This window comes from Chlorocebus sabaeus, chromosome 3 (assembly GCF_047675955.1).
Source record: "Chlorocebus sabaeus isolate Y175 chromosome 3, mChlSab1.0.hap1, whole genome shotgun sequence".
In the NCBI taxonomy this organism is placed as follows: domain Eukaryota; kingdom Metazoa; phylum Chordata; class Mammalia; order Primates; family Cercopithecidae; genus Chlorocebus; species Chlorocebus sabaeus.
In genome coordinates this window covers 91856202-91873736 of record NC_132906.1, presented here as the reverse complement: position 1 = coordinate 91873736, position 17535 = coordinate 91856202, and the positions used below count along the sequence as shown (strand labels likewise).

General features: G+C 44.4%; 1 protein-coding gene across 1 annotated transcript in view; it reads left to right on the top strand.

Moving 5' to 3' along the window:
- Positions 1-17535, top strand: part of COL4A1 (collagen type IV alpha 1 chain) — a 154139-nt gene that overhangs the window by 90814 nt on the left and 45790 nt on the right. The window contains exons 7-22 of the mRNA XM_007960883.3: positions 249-302; positions 489-515; positions 1937-2020; positions 2107-2169; positions 2722-2757; positions 3256-3297; positions 4569-4655; positions 5176-5202; positions 5358-5408; positions 6546-6590; positions 6678-6731; positions 8750-8791; positions 10823-10907; positions 11475-11510; positions 13158-13322; positions 16580-16675. Coding sequence (XP_007959074.3) covers positions 249-302; positions 489-515; positions 1937-2020; positions 2107-2169; positions 2722-2757; positions 3256-3297; positions 4569-4655; positions 5176-5202; positions 5358-5408; positions 6546-6590; positions 6678-6731; positions 8750-8791; positions 10823-10907; positions 11475-11510; positions 13158-13322; positions 16580-16675 — 994 coding nt within the window. The remainder of the gene's footprint in view (positions 1-248; positions 303-488; positions 516-1936; positions 2021-2106; positions 2170-2721; positions 2758-3255; positions 3298-4568; positions 4656-5175; positions 5203-5357; positions 5409-6545; positions 6591-6677; positions 6732-8749; positions 8792-10822; positions 10908-11474; positions 11511-13157; positions 13323-16579; positions 16676-17535) is intronic.

Sequence of the window (17535 nt, the reverse complement as noted above, 5' to 3'; positions counted from 1 at the left end):
GTTATTACCGGTAATCATTTACTACATCGTGTAAGAAAATGCCATTCCGGGCCTTTGTCCCTATTAATGATGCTATCAAGTCTATTTCTTCTTTCATAAAGTGGTACCCAGTAGCAGAGCTTGTGATAAACTGTTTTTAGGAAATGATTTTAACCAACAAGTGAAGGGTAGGGCAGAGTAACTCCTGCGATGTCAGGGCTGATGTGTCTGCCACACACACTGTGAATGATGCTCTGCTGTCTCCCCAGGGAGAGAGAGGGCCGCTCGGGCCTCCTGGCTTGCCTGGTTTCGCTGGAAATCCCGTGAGTAGAGGGCAGAACCTCTTTCTTTTAGTTATAACTTCTCTCTTCTCATTCCATTTCCTTTTCTTTCTTTCTTTGCTTATGTTTTAATAACTTATATTTTACATATAATATTATATAATAACAATTTTAATGCTAATGACATTTTGAGAAAAACAAAACTAACACCAAAACTTTCTTTTTTAGGGACCACCAGGGTTACCAGGAATGAAGGTACATTTTATTTTGTTTTGCTTTATTGGATTCATTACAGGGAATCTGTTTAAAACAAGTGCCATTTTCTTTAAACCACTTTGGCTGATCGTTTGCTTCTGAACACATTTCCCTAAACTCTGTTACCTTAAAAGACTGTATAAGTAATACACAAACTCAGATTTTAGACTCTAATGTTCAGACACTTGAGTGTCTTAATGGGGAGTAAGCAGTGGAAGGAGGCCTGGTGTGGTGGCGAAGGCTCACTTCGCCCAAACCAGGGAGGGCAGATGGGAGAGTGGAGCTCCCTGGGTGCCTCTCAGACTTGCCAGGAGGGAGCCTGGGACAGCTTTTCCCAGGCGGGGTGTTGCTGTCTTGGGGCTCGGCTGCTGGCATCAGCCCGACCTCCGAACGTGCAGCCCTGTAATGTGTGGGCTGTGCTTGGGCACAGGGTGGGGGCCTCGGGCATCTGGGTGTTGGGAGCAGTCCTGTCTGAGGGAGGGTTGTAGGTCTCAGCAGCTGCAGTAGAGATAACCGCTCACCTGGATGAGGCTGAGAGTCCCTGTGCGCCTGTGATTCAGAACACATAGGAAATAGATCCTCACAATAGCCCTGTGTGTTAGCGTGCTCCAGAGACACAGAACCAGTAGCCTGTGTGTGTGTGTATAGCCAGAGACAGGAGAAACGGCCTCTAAAGCATTGGTACTCATGACTGTGGGGGCCGGCAAGCTCAAAACCTGCGGGCTGAGTGGGCAGGCTGGACACCAGGGAAGGGGTGGAGTTGTAGCCTTGAGTCTGAAGGCGGTGTGTGGGCAGAATTCCTTCTTCCTCCAGGGAGGTCGGTCTTTTATCCTGTAAGGCCTTCAACTGATGGGATGAGGCCCAGCAGCAGTATGGAGGGCCATTTGCCTTATTCAGAGTCTACTGATTTAAGTGTCAATCTCATTTTAAAAATCCCTTCACAGAAACATCTGGACTGGTATTTAACCCAATAATGTGGCCTGGCCAAGTGGACAGATAAAATTTACCATTACACCCTGCTCTTATAAAAGTATTCATCCTGAGCCTTTTCTCAAAAGAGAATTCTTGTTTTGTGAGAAGAGCCTGGGGTCACACAGTAGTCTTTTAACTAGAGACAGGGGCTCTTGTCTAGAGTTGGGGATGGTCCTGTGCACAGTGTTGCGGACCCCTTTGTTTAGCCGCCTCTACATTCGGTCCTGGCTGCGGCTGAGTTGACCATGCAGTGGTTAAAGCTGGTCATCAGGATGGCAGTCATGATGGGAGGGATGCCAGGCTGTTGATTTCCAGTGTGGACGGGGTCTAAATCCCAGACTTAGGCTAGTCCTGTAACAGTAATATGTGCCAACTACTCAATGAGTTTGCAGTTTCCTTACGTGAATGTCCGTATTTACAACTTTCTATTTTCTTTGTTCATCCTCTAGGGTGATCCAGGTGAGATACTTGGCCATGTGCCCGGGATGCTGTTGAAAGGTGAAAGAGGATTTCCCGGACTCCCAGGGAATCCAGTAAGCATTTGCGGCATCATTATGAACATGTGCCACCTCACCCTCCCAGTTTGCATCTGAACTCATTTCTTTCTCATGCATCCTAGGGCCCACCAGGACTGCCAGGGCTTCAAGGTCCTGTTGGGCCTCCAGGATTTACCGGACCACCGGTAAGTTTTGGGGGCTGTCTCTCCAAGGCAATCATTTAAAGAACAACTATATTGAGGTGTGAAAATAAATAATAATTTAGTAAAAACTTTATACAGTTGTGGTCGCTCTGAATATGGACATGGCAAGATCAGCTTCCCTCTTATTAAACGTTTGGGTGGCAGCCTGGTACCCATATACCCAGAGCTGTGGGGAAGGGGTGATGATAGCACCATAAACTGATATCCTGAAACAAATAATGCAGTCATGGTTGTGGCGGCTGGCTGGGTACCACTGATAGTCACAGCCTGTGGGAGTGAGTTCAAAGATGGACAGGCAGGCTCTGCCCCGGGTGACCTCACCGTGGAGCGGGGGAGACGGATTGGTATTGATATGGTCACACCTGAGGATCCTGCACCTGCTAGGAGCGGGGAGGGAGGGGAAGCCCAGGAAAAATATTTCACAAATAAATTATCATGTTGACCAGAGAATCTTAAGATAACATCAGCCTAAAGAAGGGCTTAAAGCTCTCTATAGTTGCGAATCCTATTTAATTAAAATGCTCTCTCTCCTAGGGTCCCCCAGGTCCTCCCGGCCCTCCAGGTGAAAAGGTAAAGAGTTTTTTCATTTTTTGTTCTTTGGCATTAGTATAAGGCTATCATGAAATTGCTATAGCTCATTCTTTCTCATTCTTTCAGTCTGTAAAAAAATGCTGGAAAATTAAGACTATCTTTATCTAACTATACCTTTAAGTATCTATCATTTATTATCTACTGATTATCTATCAATATATTGATGTTTTCTTTCATTCGTCCCTTAGTCAATACTTTGGAATCACCGATATTTCCCTTAGTTTTCTAACGCAAGAGTTTAAAAACTGTAAATTTTAAAAAATGTCTTTAGAATTTTTGGTCAGTCGTACTTTAAAAACTTTTTTCATAGACATTGAATACAGCATGATCGTTACTTTCTGGAAAATTTTATGAGAGTTACGGGACAAAGCTGTTGCCTGAAATCTACCATCTTATTGCGTTTTGTGTGAGGTTTGTAGAATGACTTTGAACAAAGTAGACAAATCTAATAATGAGAGCCTAATTTTTAATCCACAGGGACAAATGGGCTTAAGTTTTCAAGGACCCAAAGGTGACAAGGTGAGTGCACATTGCTCTGGAGTGCTTTCATGTTGAGAACCGCAGTTCTCACCTGACAGTTACCCACCTTTGGATCGACGTTTGGCCTCATAAGTATAGTTACTCTTCTCTGCATGTTCTTGCGTTTGGTAGTGTTTTCCTTAAAATGACAGCATGATTGAATTTATTCTCGCTTATTCAGTACTCTAGAATTTATGGAAGTGCTCTGCGATCTGACAAGCAGAGAACAACGGGCTAACTCCAATTATCTGTACAGAGAGTTCAGTCAAACTCTTCTTCGTCAGTGATGGGGTCAGACCTAGGATTTATGAGAGTCAAACTTAGGACTTGACCATTAGATGCGTAACTGTGTAAGCCCTGCAGAGTGGAAGTCCCCCACCAGGAAATGAGGACTAGCATGGTTGGCAGTGGCCCCTCACCACCAGCCTCTCTTCTCAGAGGTGGGCGGGTCCAGGGCCAAGTGGGTGTGAGGGGAGATGCAGTGTGGAGCTGGGAGGGCGCAGACCACAGCAGGTGGCTTCATCCTGCAGAGAGGAGGCAAGTGGTGGGTCCCTGATCCTCTCCAAGAGTTTCCCTGGATCAGACCAATGAAGCAGGCACTGGCTGAGAAGGGATGCCTGCCATTGCGGTAGCCAGCCTGTGGAAGGCCAGATTCTCCTCTGACATCCAAGCTGGTGGAGGCAGTTACAACCAGAGCGCCCAGTGCAGTGGGGCCTGGATGAATCTGGATGTGCAGGTGGCCTCTGCTTGCCACCCTAGATTTTGGCCCAGTCTTTTCATAAACTGCAATATAGTGACGCTGAAATGTATGTGGTCGTAGTTTTCAGGTGTACCCAGCAGTTAGGATGCCTGAGGAAGGAGACTCTTGATGGTTGTCTCATTTTGGAGTTACCTAAAATGCCTTCTTTCTTCTCAGCCTCTATTAGGCAGTTTGTATTCCTTTCCTCCGTGCCATCAGGAGCCAATACACACAACACAGGTGCACGCAAGTCCAGGGGTGTCTTGCAGGTGTTCAGATTCCACGGTTATTCCTGAGCTAGTGATCGCCCATAGAAGAAGTGAAATTCTCCTCCTGGGTTTAGATACTGGTTGTATCTTCTTCCTATTGAAATTTGATTCTCTGCAGAGGCAAAGGATGAATAGAATAGAATAGAGTATAATTATATTTTAAAAATAGGTGTTTTATTTTAGGCTTTTACCTCTTGCTGCAATTTTTCATCTCTGCATAATTGTTTTCATGCCTAATTAATTTTGCATTTTTATGTTGACAGGGTGACCAAGGGGTCAGTGGGCCTCCGGGAGTACCAGGACAAGCTCAAGTTCAAGAAAAAGGAGATTTTGCCACCAAGGGAGAAAAGGTGTGAATAGGCTTCATCCAGTGAATACTGATTTTCTAATTTTGGACAAATTTAAAGGATAAAGAGAAAATGGGTCAAAATTCAGTTTTTCCAGCTACCTTCAATCCTGATCTGGAAAACAGATTTATAGACTGTTCGTTCCATAAACTACGAGCACCTCTGAGAGCAGAGGCAGCTGGAACTGGGTTGGTCCAAGCCTGATCTGAGGCTCACCCCGCTGGATCAGGGCTTCTTAAATGTGCCCCAAGTTAGGGATGGCTTGGTTAGCAGGAGGGAGTCGGGCTCGGGGGCAGGGGGAGGGCAGGGCCAGTCACCATGGGTCAAGCATGATAAACCCTGCCCGGCTTACATTTCTACCAGCCAATGCCAAGTGAGTGCTGGAGATCAACGGGAATTTCTTTGTTAATATACCAGAAAAGGTTTTTTTTTTTTTTCTTTTTTTCTGCTGTGTGTTTAATGCAGCATATAACAATTGATATAGCTGTTTGATAGTACTGATCTGTCTCTCCAACTCTTTCAGGGCCAAAAAGGTGAACCTGGATTTCAGGTAAGTACTCAATTTCTGTCTATCATTTTTAGGTCAAAGACCGTAAAGTACAGATTTAAGTAACAAGCTTATTTCACCTTAAGTTTAACATTTATCTAACTTAATATTTTGCTTAAATAGACGAATGAATCTCTTTGCCTTTTTGTTCATTTAAGGGAATGCCAGGGGTCGGAGAGAAAGGTGAACCCGGAAAACCAGGACCCAGAGTAAGTGCTTTCCAAAGTCCTTTTACCGTGAAACAATTCTCCTTTCATGCTGAAAATCGCAGCTTCACAGAAACATAAGAACAAAGGCTTGTAGGGACTTCTAGTTTATCCATTTCATGCCCCAAAGGGCTTTTCCGAGACTCTCCTGAGCTATATCATTTGCAAGGCCTCCCAGGCAGGCGAGGTCCTTCCCTGTTTAAGGATCCAGCACTGAAGGTGCCACCGCCGGCTGTGGAAAGAGGCTTCTGAAGAGCCCTGGGCTGTCCCTGAAACCTTCAGTCCTGCTCTATCTAAGAGCAGCGGGTTGGTTGGACTTTGCCACCCAGAACACCAGACGGTGTTTGCACAGCCGCAAGCCTGAGAGGCTGAGTTGCTTCTCACTTTAGGGGTGGTGGTGACGTGAGACCTACCCCACTACCAGTCCCCTGGGATGGTTCTGGTTTCTACCTGGAAGCAACATGCAGAAACCTGCATTAAATGAAGCATTTGCATAAGCTTGCAAATACTCAGCTGCCAGTAGGCAAACTTCTCTGATAGCTTTGCTACCAAGATACAATCATATTTTAGAAGACTTGTAGCTCATCAGACTCTGCTATTTAAAAATAGAGTTCTCTTCTATTGTAACTGTTTCATAATTATTCATCATATACTATATTACTTGTTATTGTGGTATTGTCAGCTTACATAGAGCGCTTATTTACCTTGCTTGTGTTTCATAGGAGAGACAACATATTAAGCTATCTGAATCAGAGCTTTGGTGTTTTATCCACTATTATTATTATTATTATTATTATTATTATTATATATATTTTTGAGACAGAGTCTCACTCTGTTGTCCAGGCTGGAGTGCAATGGTGTGATCTCGGCTCACTGCAACCTCCGCCTCCTGGGTTCAAGTGATTCTCCTCCCTCAGCCTCCCGAGTAGCTGGGACTACAGGCGCCCGCCACCACACCCGGCTAATTTTTGTATTTTTAGTAGAGATGGGGTTTCACCATGTTGGCCAGGCTGGTCTCGAACTCCTGACCTCAGGTGATCCACCCTCCTTGGCCTCCCAAAGCGCTGGGATTACAGGCATGAGCCACCACGCCTGGCCTATTATTTATTAAATGCTAACGTTTACATCTTTATTCTACAGGGAAAACCCGGAAAAGATGGTGACAAAGGGGAAAAAGGGAGTCCCGTAAGTATTTCTCTGTGATTTTTACAAGCAGGCTCGCTGTTCCCACCACTGACCTCTGACGGTTACTACTTCTCTCTTTGGTTTCAGGGTTTTCCTGGTGAACCCGGGTACCCAGGACTCGTAGGCCGCCAGGGCCCGCAGGTAAACGCTGGCACCGTTGTGAGCCTTTATCTTCACTTTCCAATTCAACCCAGAGGTCTGTTTATTCTTTCCTAGAACTAAGGACTCTGTACTCAAGGGAAAAAAGTCATTTATGCTTCTTCTGGGTAAAAACACAATTTAGTGGTTTCCTTTGTGTTCATGATTTTTTTTTCAAAATAAAAATACATGAAATGTACCACTCATTCAAATTTTTATGTCTTTTTTCAGTAGTAGATTATTTTTTCTCTGATCATAAAACAATAGAAAATACAGAAAGATATCATGAGGAAAAGAAAGCTTACCTAATTTTTTCTATTACCTGTTCAGAAATGGCCAGAGTTCACCTTGTTCCTATGTGCATACACAAGCAGGCAGCTTCTAAAGGTGATAGTGAACAGTACCTCTTGCTTTTTCACATCATGATAGAAGGAGGATATATTTCAGTGGCCATCAAAGTAGTTATGATAGGAACATCCAAGCCTTTTGTTGTGTGATATTTAGGCCATTTTATGCTCACAAGTATTTTTGCTCATTTGGTCATTTCTCTGTCAAATTCCTAAAAGCGTAATATTAGGGTCCACATTCAGACACTTGTTTTGAAACTTTTGCCACATGCAACCGAATTGCCCCAGAAAGTCCTTCTGCCAGACCAGGGCCCTTTTAGTTGGGGAACTAACTTAAAAAAAAAAAATCTGAAAAGTATTTGTCAATCTGACAGGCAGAAAAAAAACCCTCATTATTGCTTTATTTTTCTCTCTTAATATGAGACTAGGTAATGTAAATCTTTACTAATATAAGAAATAATTTGGGAATATTCATCACCAATGGCGAGTGGAAGGCTGCGGGGAGGGCCTGAGGAGCCCACAGTTAATTTCTTTTTTTTTTTTTTTTTTTTGAGACGGAGTCTCGCTCTGTCGCCCAGGCTGGAGTGCAGTGGCGCAATCTCGGCTCACTGCAAGCTCCGCCTCCCGGGTTCACGCCATTCTCCTACCTCAGCCTCCCCAGTAGCTGGGACTACAGGTGCCCGCCACTGCGCCCGGCTAATTTTTTTCTATTTTATAGTAGAGACGGGGTTTCACCATGGTCTCGATCTCCTGACCTTGCGATCCGCCCGCCTCGGCCTCCCAAAGTGCTGGGATTACAAGCGTGAGCCACCGCGCCCGGCTAAAGCCAGGGACAAAAGGAAGAAACCCTTGGCTGTAATTTTTTGAGGAAGTAAAATCCTGTAAATTGTAAATGGTAGATATATTTAGAATATAGTGGCTAAGATATTTATGTCCTCTAGATATTTCTAAAATTCTTCTGGTATTCATATAAGAAAAATCAAAACATTCAATTCTTGTTTACTGCCTTAATTTAAAAGGAAAAATATATACATTCATGGTATAATGTACATATCTTTGGACTGTTTAAGTCATGATGATGTTTATATTAAAATATTTGATATGAAAGGGTTAATTTCTTTTGAGTTTTTCATCTACTATGGATAAGATTAAACCTTAAAGTGATCAGAATTTATCAGCTAATGTTTTCAGTTAATATTAGATTTTACATTATGACCTCCAATGCAAATTTGAGAAAATCTTCACCTAAAAACATCGTATAAAATGATTTCCTTAAGAAAATATATTTGGGAATCATGCTTTTATATTATTTTATTTCATTTCTCTTTTTAAAATTGAAAAACCTTGGTTGCCAATTCTACTCATCAATGATTCTGTTTTCTGAGGACGTGTGTAATCGACGGGACAAGTATCTGGGCTCTTTTGTAAGGAGAATAATTAGCCCCCAACTTATGCTTTGCAGAAATCTTTGTTTTCATGTATCATGCGTATGCAAAGCAAAATGAAGTCTGTTCATTTTTGTTGTAATCATCACAGAATGAGAGATACTACAGAGAGAAAAATAGTTTTAATGTACTGTAGGCACACTCTGTTTTACCAAAAGAAATGTTTAATCTGCTTTCTGCAAGACAATCTTGTAAGAATATGCAAGGAAAGTTATTTTTTCTTTTGTAGGGAGAAAAGGGTGAAGCAGGTCCTCCTGGCCCACCTGGAATTGTGAGTAAGAGTACTGTCCCTGGGTCTGTGAGAGCACTGGGGGAGGGAAGGAGAGGAGGTGCAGGGCACAACTGTCTCTAGAATTGCATTTGTTATGTAAAGTGGTTCATGCTACTTGAAATGATTTTCTAATTTGTATTGTATGGAGTTTAGTATTTATTATTTTTATTATATTTTGACATTTTCTGCACATCTTTAAATCACTGAAACCTTTTCATGGATTTTGCACATGGGTGAGAATATTAGCAACATATTCGACTCCTTTTTTTTGGAATGGAGCCTTGCTTTGTCGTCTAGGCTGGAGTGCAGTGGTGCGACCTCGGCTCACTGCAACCTCTGCCTCCCGGGTTCAAGTGATTCTCCCACCTCAGCCTACCGTGTAGCTGGGATTACAGGCGCCCGCCACCATGCCCAGCTAATTTTTGTATTTTTAGTAGAGACAGAGCCTGACTATGTTGGCCAGGCTGGTCTCAAACTCCTGACCTCAGGTGATCCATCCACCTTAGTCTCCGAAAGTTCTGGGATTACAGGCGTGAGCCACTGTGCCTGGACTTGACACCTTTTTTTAAAAAACATGGTCCATTGAGGAAAATTTTTGTAAGAGAAACAGGTCATCTACAATTTAACTATCCTGGCAAAACAATTTTTATTTTTGCAAATAACATTTTACTGCTGGTCAACATGCATATTTTGCATATTTGTCAGTGATGTGTGTGACATTTAAAAATGGGCGTTCTCATGTTTGCAAGTATCTTCATGGTGATCATTTATTTTCAGTATCCTATCAGAGACTTGTGCTCTAATTTCTTTAGCCATTTTTCCCCTAGTCTTTTTTGAAATAATGAAAATGTTACCATTCTCTCCTTTGCTGCCTTCCTTGCAGTGCCACAGGTAATGCGTTCACACAGCCCAGTTTATCTATAGATTTACATTGAAGGGTTTTACTTTGATTTTTTTACGGACAAAAATTGTATATATTTATAGTATACATTATGATGTTTTATATATGTAACCTGTGGGATGACTAAGTCAAGTTATTTAACATTGGTGCATTTTAATAATATCTATTAATTGATACAAAGGAATTATATTTTAAAGGTAATATGCAAAAGTTGACTTTGCCACTTGTCTTGAATTTCATTAATTTAGAATCAGGGTCAGTGAATTTTCTCCTTTTTAATGAGCCAGAAGTGCCTCTTGTCTTGCAACCTTAAGGAAGTGCCTACTTCTGGTCATCAGAAAAAAAAAAAAAAAAAGTCAAAAAAACTCTTCCAGTAAGAAAATTTGCGTGTTCCTGTTACATACAGCCTGAGGAAGTTTAAGAGTGTTCATCTCATAATACCCTGTAAAGTAAAACATTACATTTATGGCTTGTATGTACAATTAGAAATTATAAACCTAAGCCTCAAATGGATGTTACTCCAACTTTACCTCACTGGCGTGATACAAAAGCTGCTGCCAGGCAAACTATTACAAAAGGAAGCAGAACCGCCTGCCTGGCAGGGCCCTTTGCAGGGATGGTTATGGCGTGTTTATTCCATATGTTTTTGTTGTTGTTATTATTTGTTTCTTTGAGACAGAGTCTCCCTCTGTCACCCAGGCTGGAGTGCAGTGGCGCCATCTTGGCTCACTGCAAGCTCTGCCTCCTGGGTTCCCGCCGTTCTCCTGCCTCAGCCTCCGGAGTAGCTGGGACTACAGGCACCCGCCACCGTGCCCGGCTAATTTTTTGCATTTTTAGTAGAGTCGAGTTTTCACCATATTGGCCAGGCTGGTCTTGAACTCCTGACCTTGTGATCTGCCTGCCTCAGCCTCCCAAAGTGCTGGGATTACAGGCATGAGCCACCGTGCCCGACCTATCCCATATGTTGTAGAGGCCTATCCTCTTCCTCCTTGTCCACTACCATTGCTACTACTTCACTTTCATATTTCTTGAAATAATAAATATGTACATTTCTTCACTCATATTGCTTTACGCTACAGGACTAGCCACTCCTATGCCACGGGATGATCACCTTTTCCTTCTTGATTCAGGTTATAGGCACAGGACCTTTGGGAGAAAAAGGAGAGCGGGGCTACCCTGGAACTCCGGGGCCAAGAGGAGAGCCAGGCCCAAAAGGTAGCTTTCTTGCCTTCCCCCCACTCCGCCCCTCCTCCTCTTTCTTTTCCTCCTCCCCTTCCTTCTCTTCCTCCCCCTTCTTCTCTTCCTGCCCCTCCTTCTCTTCCTCCCCCTCTTTCTCTTCCTCCTCCCCTCCATTCCTCCTCCTCCTTCTCTTCCTCCTCCCCTCCCTTCCTCCTCCTCCTCCTTTTTCTCCTCTTCCTCCTCCTCCTCCTCCTCTCTCTCCCCCCCCCCCCGCTTTCTATTTCTTCCTCTCTTTTTTTCTAGTTTTGACCTGTGTTCATCCATATTTTGGAAGCATCTGCAGCCTTGTAGGACTGTCTGTGACCAGGTCTCCTCCAAGTTCCTGTTTCACTGTCACAGCGGGGTTCAGAAGCCCTTACCTGTAACTTTGAGAGCAATGCATTTCCAGAGTGGGGGCTCGGGTGGTCTCCTGCTCTGTTTTCTACGTTCCCTTTGGCCATGGACACTTATCAATGCACCAAGCAAGACTTTCAGCAGAGAAATAAAAAGTATACAAATGGGTGAACTGTTCTGTTTGATCCAACACTCTCTTTCTCTTTTAAGGTTTCCCAGGACTACCAGGCCAACCCGGACCTCCAGGTGAGACTCCTTAGCTACTTTGTTATAGCATACTTGCACACCTTCTATGCTGTGTATATTCCAAATATATAATTTATCATGAATGTTAGATATTTGCACACAATTGGTAGCAATCTGATTACATCTTTTCTAGTTTTGAAAGCAGAATAGACAAGGGGTCGCAGCCTTTATGCTTTTTGCTTTGTTTTTGATGTTTACATTCTTTTTGTTTTTAATCCCCCTGTTTATTGTTTTATATTTTTTTCCTTTCCAGCTGGTCTAAGTTCTTGCGGAGACCGCTTCTTTCTTTTTTTAGGAACAGACGACACCCCACCAGCCCACGCCTGGGTCTGGGCAGGGACTTTGTCCACTCCCACTTTCTCTCTTTTCTGTAAAAACTCTAAATCTACCCTTAAAAGCATCCCTTTTGTCTCTTCTTAACTCCTGGATTCTCCGGAATGTGTGACTTCATGTTTCCTCGCAGAAGCCTTCTTTACCGTCTACAACCTTTTATCTAATCCTTAGTGGTCTCTTAACCCAGACGCTTGATAAAAAGCCATTGAAGTTGCTCTGGCTGGAGGAGTTACCCATGTCCCCCTTCCAAAGTCGCTGTGCTCCTCTCTGTCCAGCCCTGCCCTGGGCTCGCCTGTGGCCTTGACCATTGCCTCCGCCCACCCCCAGCTCCCTGACCATCCTCACTCTGAGGGTCTGAGTTGGCCTCATGCCCAGGGAGTTCCTTCATTTTCCTCTCCATTAGACGTGCCACCCCTCCTCCTTCACCACTCAGGAAGGGCACACAGTATTTGGCGGAAGCCCACAGGGGCCGCCCCTCAGGGCCCTTGGCTGCTTTTGGGCACGTTGTGCTTGTGGCTTTTCTCCGCGGTGACAGGCTGGATGTCTCAGACTCCGCGCCCCTTCGGTCAGCCCTCTTCCCTCTCCTCTCCATGCTGTTCTTCATTCACGCCAAGTCTTCTTGCGTCCCATTTGCCTCAACTGTCCTTTTCCTCACACTCCTCGTCACAGCCTGATGCTGGGAGTGGAAGCTGTCGAGTCCCTTGCGGGAGCAGCCGAGCTTTCTCCGTGCAGCCTCCTGCAGCACCACACTCTGAAGCGTTGGGTCCCGGCCTCCGCTCTCCCAGGGCACATGGTCTTATCCCTTACGGAGTTACAGTGGCTGAACCTGACCTGATATGTTCACACTTAATGGCTACTTTGACTTCAAACCCTTTTACAGAACCATCTTCTGTGTCCTTCGTTTTAATTTCCTGCTCTTGCCAACCCAGTGACCATCCCTTTGCTTCAGGTCCACTTTAGCTTTGTTGAAGGACATTTCTATGCCCTCATTCGCCCAGTAGAAATGCAGTGCACCCTCTACAGCCTGTTTTTATATGTTGGGAATACTATTTGCACTGAGGGAAATTCACAGATTTTAATGTCTATATAATGAGTCCCTTGTTCCTTGAAGTTAATTTGTAGGAAACATTTGACTGTTAGCATGAAATGGCCAGACGCCTGTCGGCTGAATATGGTTTTACATGTCTAAAGCAATTCCCTTTTCAGTGATGATCTGGTTGGATTTTTATCTTGAACAGAGTTAGGAGAATGAGTTTGTGCTGTAGATGCTAAATGGCCTTGAGGTTATTGATGTGAGCTTCTGTGTGATTGCAGGCCCCCCTCTACCTGGGCAGGCTGGTGCCCCTGGCTTCCCTGGTGAAAGAGGAGAAAAAGGTGACCGAGGATTTCCGGGTGCATCTCTGCCAGGACCAAGTGGAAGAGACGGGCTCCCGGGTCCTCCTGGTTCCCCCGGGCCCCCTGGGCAGCCTGGCTACACAAGTGAGTTCCCTCGGAGATGGTTTAATGTGGTGTCCAAGCAGATACCAGGGTGCCAGGCAGACCCAGGCTGGGGGCTCTGATAGTCTCCCACAGCCAGAGTGTAATAAAAAGGCGTGGATTCTTCTAATCATTCATATTCCTCTAAGGGAATCTTCACAGAATTAACCATGCTACAAAAAGCAATAGTTAAAATGAAAAAATAAAGCTGGTTTAAAGGAATAAAGAACACGTTAACCAGCTCTGAGACTCCTGGCATCTAACGTTAAAAAGCAAACCTGTTGAGTTATATATTTTTATTGAAAACAGAATGCATTCTTCTTCATCTAGAGATACAAGTGAATACTAGGACACACACACACACACACACGCAAACACACCAAAAGCAAGGAAGACAGGATGACACGGGTAAAGATTACATTAGTAAAGTCCAGAGAAGCCAGATTTTATTCCAGAAAAGCTGAACGTGTAACATGGAACTCAATTAAGGTGGCCCTGTGGTCCCAACACAATACCAAAGCAAACTCGAAGATCTCCGTGGATTTAAGCCAACCTGTGCGATGGGAGTGTGTTCAGACACCCAGCGCCAGCCTTTGGAACCTGTTCAAAACCAACATGTGCTCTGTGGGGCCCCTGAAACACGAATCCTCTGTGGGGTTGATTGAGAAAGGACTCACAGGCTTCAAGTCCCAGCAAGATTTATTTGCTAGAATTCAAGCACATCTTTATGAAAGGGAGTTCTCATGGATGAGGCCACTGTAGGGGGTTGGGCCAGGGCTAGACAGAGCCATGGATTCCAGCCTGGCAGCTTCGATGGGGAATGTGATCTGCACGAATTTGGGTAGAAGAAAGAACAGATCACACGTGACTTGGGGGAACTTTTCTCCTCTGCTCTTGTGATTGCGTGAAACATGGGAAATGAAGATAAAATATTGCAGTCCTGGAGACACTCAATCCAGAGTCTCCTTTTCTCTGTGTGTCTGAGAGAAGGTTGTGAGCCTGACCAAGGGGCTTTGGGTTCTGGATTCATTCAGCGGGGAAGGGAGTGCCTGGGAGGCAGCAGGCAGGGATCTAGCAGTCGTGACAAGACTCAACAGATCCTGCTGTCCTGGAGCAAGCATTCCATGGGGCAGACGGGTTACCCAAGACAAGGGAATTCTCAGGAATCCTAGAGATGATAAGAAGTCCAGGGATAAGCATAAGCAGGAGAGTCAACAGAGAGTTCTGGGCGGGGGTAGGGTGGGGCAGGGGATTGTGGTTTTAAGCAGAGAGATTTACAAAGACATGAAGGGGGTGAGGGAGCCAATGGTGAGCAAATCTGGGAAAAGGATATTCTTTTGGATATTTGTAATTTTGCAAGCAACGAAATACAAACACATATCATGTAAAAATGTGAACTTCACACTCTTGTTAATTGAATGAGATGTGTTGGCTGAACACATTGTAATATTTACTATTCCACATTTTCTAGGTGGCCTTTTTGGTCCATCTAAATTAAGTAATTCCCAATCACAGAGTATTAAGTAATAATTTAGCAATGATATTTGTATTAAGATTTATAGCGTATGTTAAAGAGGCTACATCTTAAAGCCATTGCTACCTTGGGACCACCATGCAATGCAGCCATTTCTGCATCTAAGTTCTGCCACTGCGTTCTTGTCTCAAGTGGGTATAGCCAGCTCTAAACCATCCGTGGCTGCAGGTACCACTGCATAAAATGAATTTAAATGGACTTTGGTGAGGATGTACCTTTGTGTGTTTTTTTTTTTTTTTTTGGTCAGGGATGTGAAGGGATTCTGGTTGAGCTGAAGCAGGCAGGAGTTATGTTCTGGAAAAGGAATGTAACAGTTACATGTCTCTCAATATTCAGGAGCATACATTTCTAGAGTCAAGGAATTAGTACACCCGAGGCTGGCAGGGCTGAGAGATGTGGGTTCTTTCAATAAAGTAATTTAGGGGCTGCTCTTGGAAACATAAACATGGACTCCACTTTGTCTAAGACAGATGTGGATGGTGCCGGTTGCACCAAGGTTGAAGGACCAACGAGGAGCCAGGCAGGACCAGAGTCACCAGGAGCAGGTCCCCTAATGGTGGCTGTGGGGGACCAGTGGTGACCCCACTCGGGCTTTCTTACCTCCTGTGCTTTGTGAGGAGAAACTCAGGGAAAGACACATAAGCACGTAAGCAACAAGCAAAGCAAAAGCACTTTCCCCTTGGTTCCTACGCAGCTGAAGCTGCCTTGTTCTGCTGAGCTCTAAACCAAGTCATCAGACAAGGCTGGGGCTCCTTTTAGGCATTCCGGTTCTAGCTGGGGTGGGCAGGCCGGAAAGTTGACCTTGGTTAATGCATCCAAGCCCAAGGGAGGGCCCCACAGCCCCACTCCACACGCTGGGGCCCTTCTATAGTCAGAGACTTGGGGTGTCCAGGTGACAGCTGGACAGAGACTGACCTGACCATGACTTTGTCATTAGGAGGAGACTCCGTAAGGGGGAGGGCAGGGCCTTCGGCGCTGGCGCATGAATGTTAGGATTACGCCTGGGCAGAGATGCTGGACACCAAGTTGTTCATCGTGTCTTTTTTGTTCAAAGATCTTGGGGAAGGAAATAAAAACTCCATCCCAATGTGTATCCAAATCGTAAAACAATGAACAATACTGATATTTTTTACTAGAACCTGGGACAGATGGTGTGTGCATTACTGCAGTTTATTTGTATGCCTCTTTACATAAATGATGCTCAGAACTGAATGTGAACAATTTGAGGCATTTTCTCATGGGCAGTCTGCCGCTCTAAGATAATGATTAGTTTTGCTGTAAATTGGGTTATAGGGGGAAAAAAGGAATACAATTGTTCTAGTCTCAGGTTTGACTTAACAGAGTCATGACCCTGGACAAATCACTTAACTTTCTTGAGCCTCAGTTTCTTCATCTGTAAAATAAGAGCAATGGTCGACTCTTCGCAAGATGAAATGAAACAGTATACAGGACAGGGCTGACGCACCTACAGATACTTCAGAACTTGTGAAATAGCAGTGTTGGCAGTGATGGCGTGGGATGGTGAGTGGGCGGTGTGTGGTGTGTGCTGATTAGGTTTTGCACGTGGTTGATAGCTTAAGATTATTTTGAAACAAACTAAAGCTGAATTTCTAACACTTATCAACCTAAAATATTTGGGTTTTATATTTGAGTTTTATAGGTTGAGTTAGGAGAGGGTAAAAACACCTGGCTATGATCCTCTATAACTCTGAAAACTCAATTTCAGATGGAATTGTGGAATGCCAGCCCGGACCTCCAGGTGACCAGGGTCCTCCTGGAATTCCAGGGCAGCCAGGATTGATAGGCGAAATTGGAGAGAAAGGTAAGATACTTTGATTTGTTTTAAAATGGTGGTTGCGTCTGTGCATATGCTTTTTTCCCACATACTTACTGGCATTGGAGGCAAGTGAAGGTGGGCGGAGGTAGGACGTAGGTTCCTTTTATTTGGAACCCCCTTCAAAATCTATTCCTAGAATCAGCATCTTCTGGAACTTAGTTGATGATCTGGGAGGGAAAGGTGGAGGCAGCCCTGAAGGTCAGAGTTTTGCCCTTTCTCCTTTCTAAGGACCATGGAGTCAGTCTTGCTACGGTGGGCATGGTCAGCAGATAAAACTCAGACTGATTTGTTCCGCAATCTTTCCATTCAGTGTTTGAGAAGAGACTTCTGTTATCAAAGAATGCTCTTCCCTCCTTCAGGCCAAGTCAAAAATCTGCACATGGAATGCTTACCAGTTCTTCCAGTGGTGTTTGCATCGTCAGTGTGAGCAAATCTGCCATTGATGCATTAACCAGCTTCACTCTGGCCTCTCAGTTCTATCTTTAATCTTTCCAAGTGTTTGCCTTACCACCCGCACAGGACACTTATTTAATCTCTTCAGCCATCCTGGACACAGAGGTGGATTATCACTGCGTCAACAGTCCTGTCTTAGAGGGGAATAAGCAATGGATATTCTGGTATTTATATGCCTGTTAGTAACCTGAGAGTAGGACAAATAGGCTGTGCCCCAAATCAGCCCCACTGTGTACCATTTCTGCCTGTGGATTGTAAACACATTTTAGTCTTCAAACATGTAAAACAGAAACGATGTGTGGAGAAGTTTCAGCCAGTGTCTTAGAATTCTGACAGCCACGTACGCTGCAGGACCTGAAATGGAAGTGATCTTGGGCGTCCCCACAGGGGTG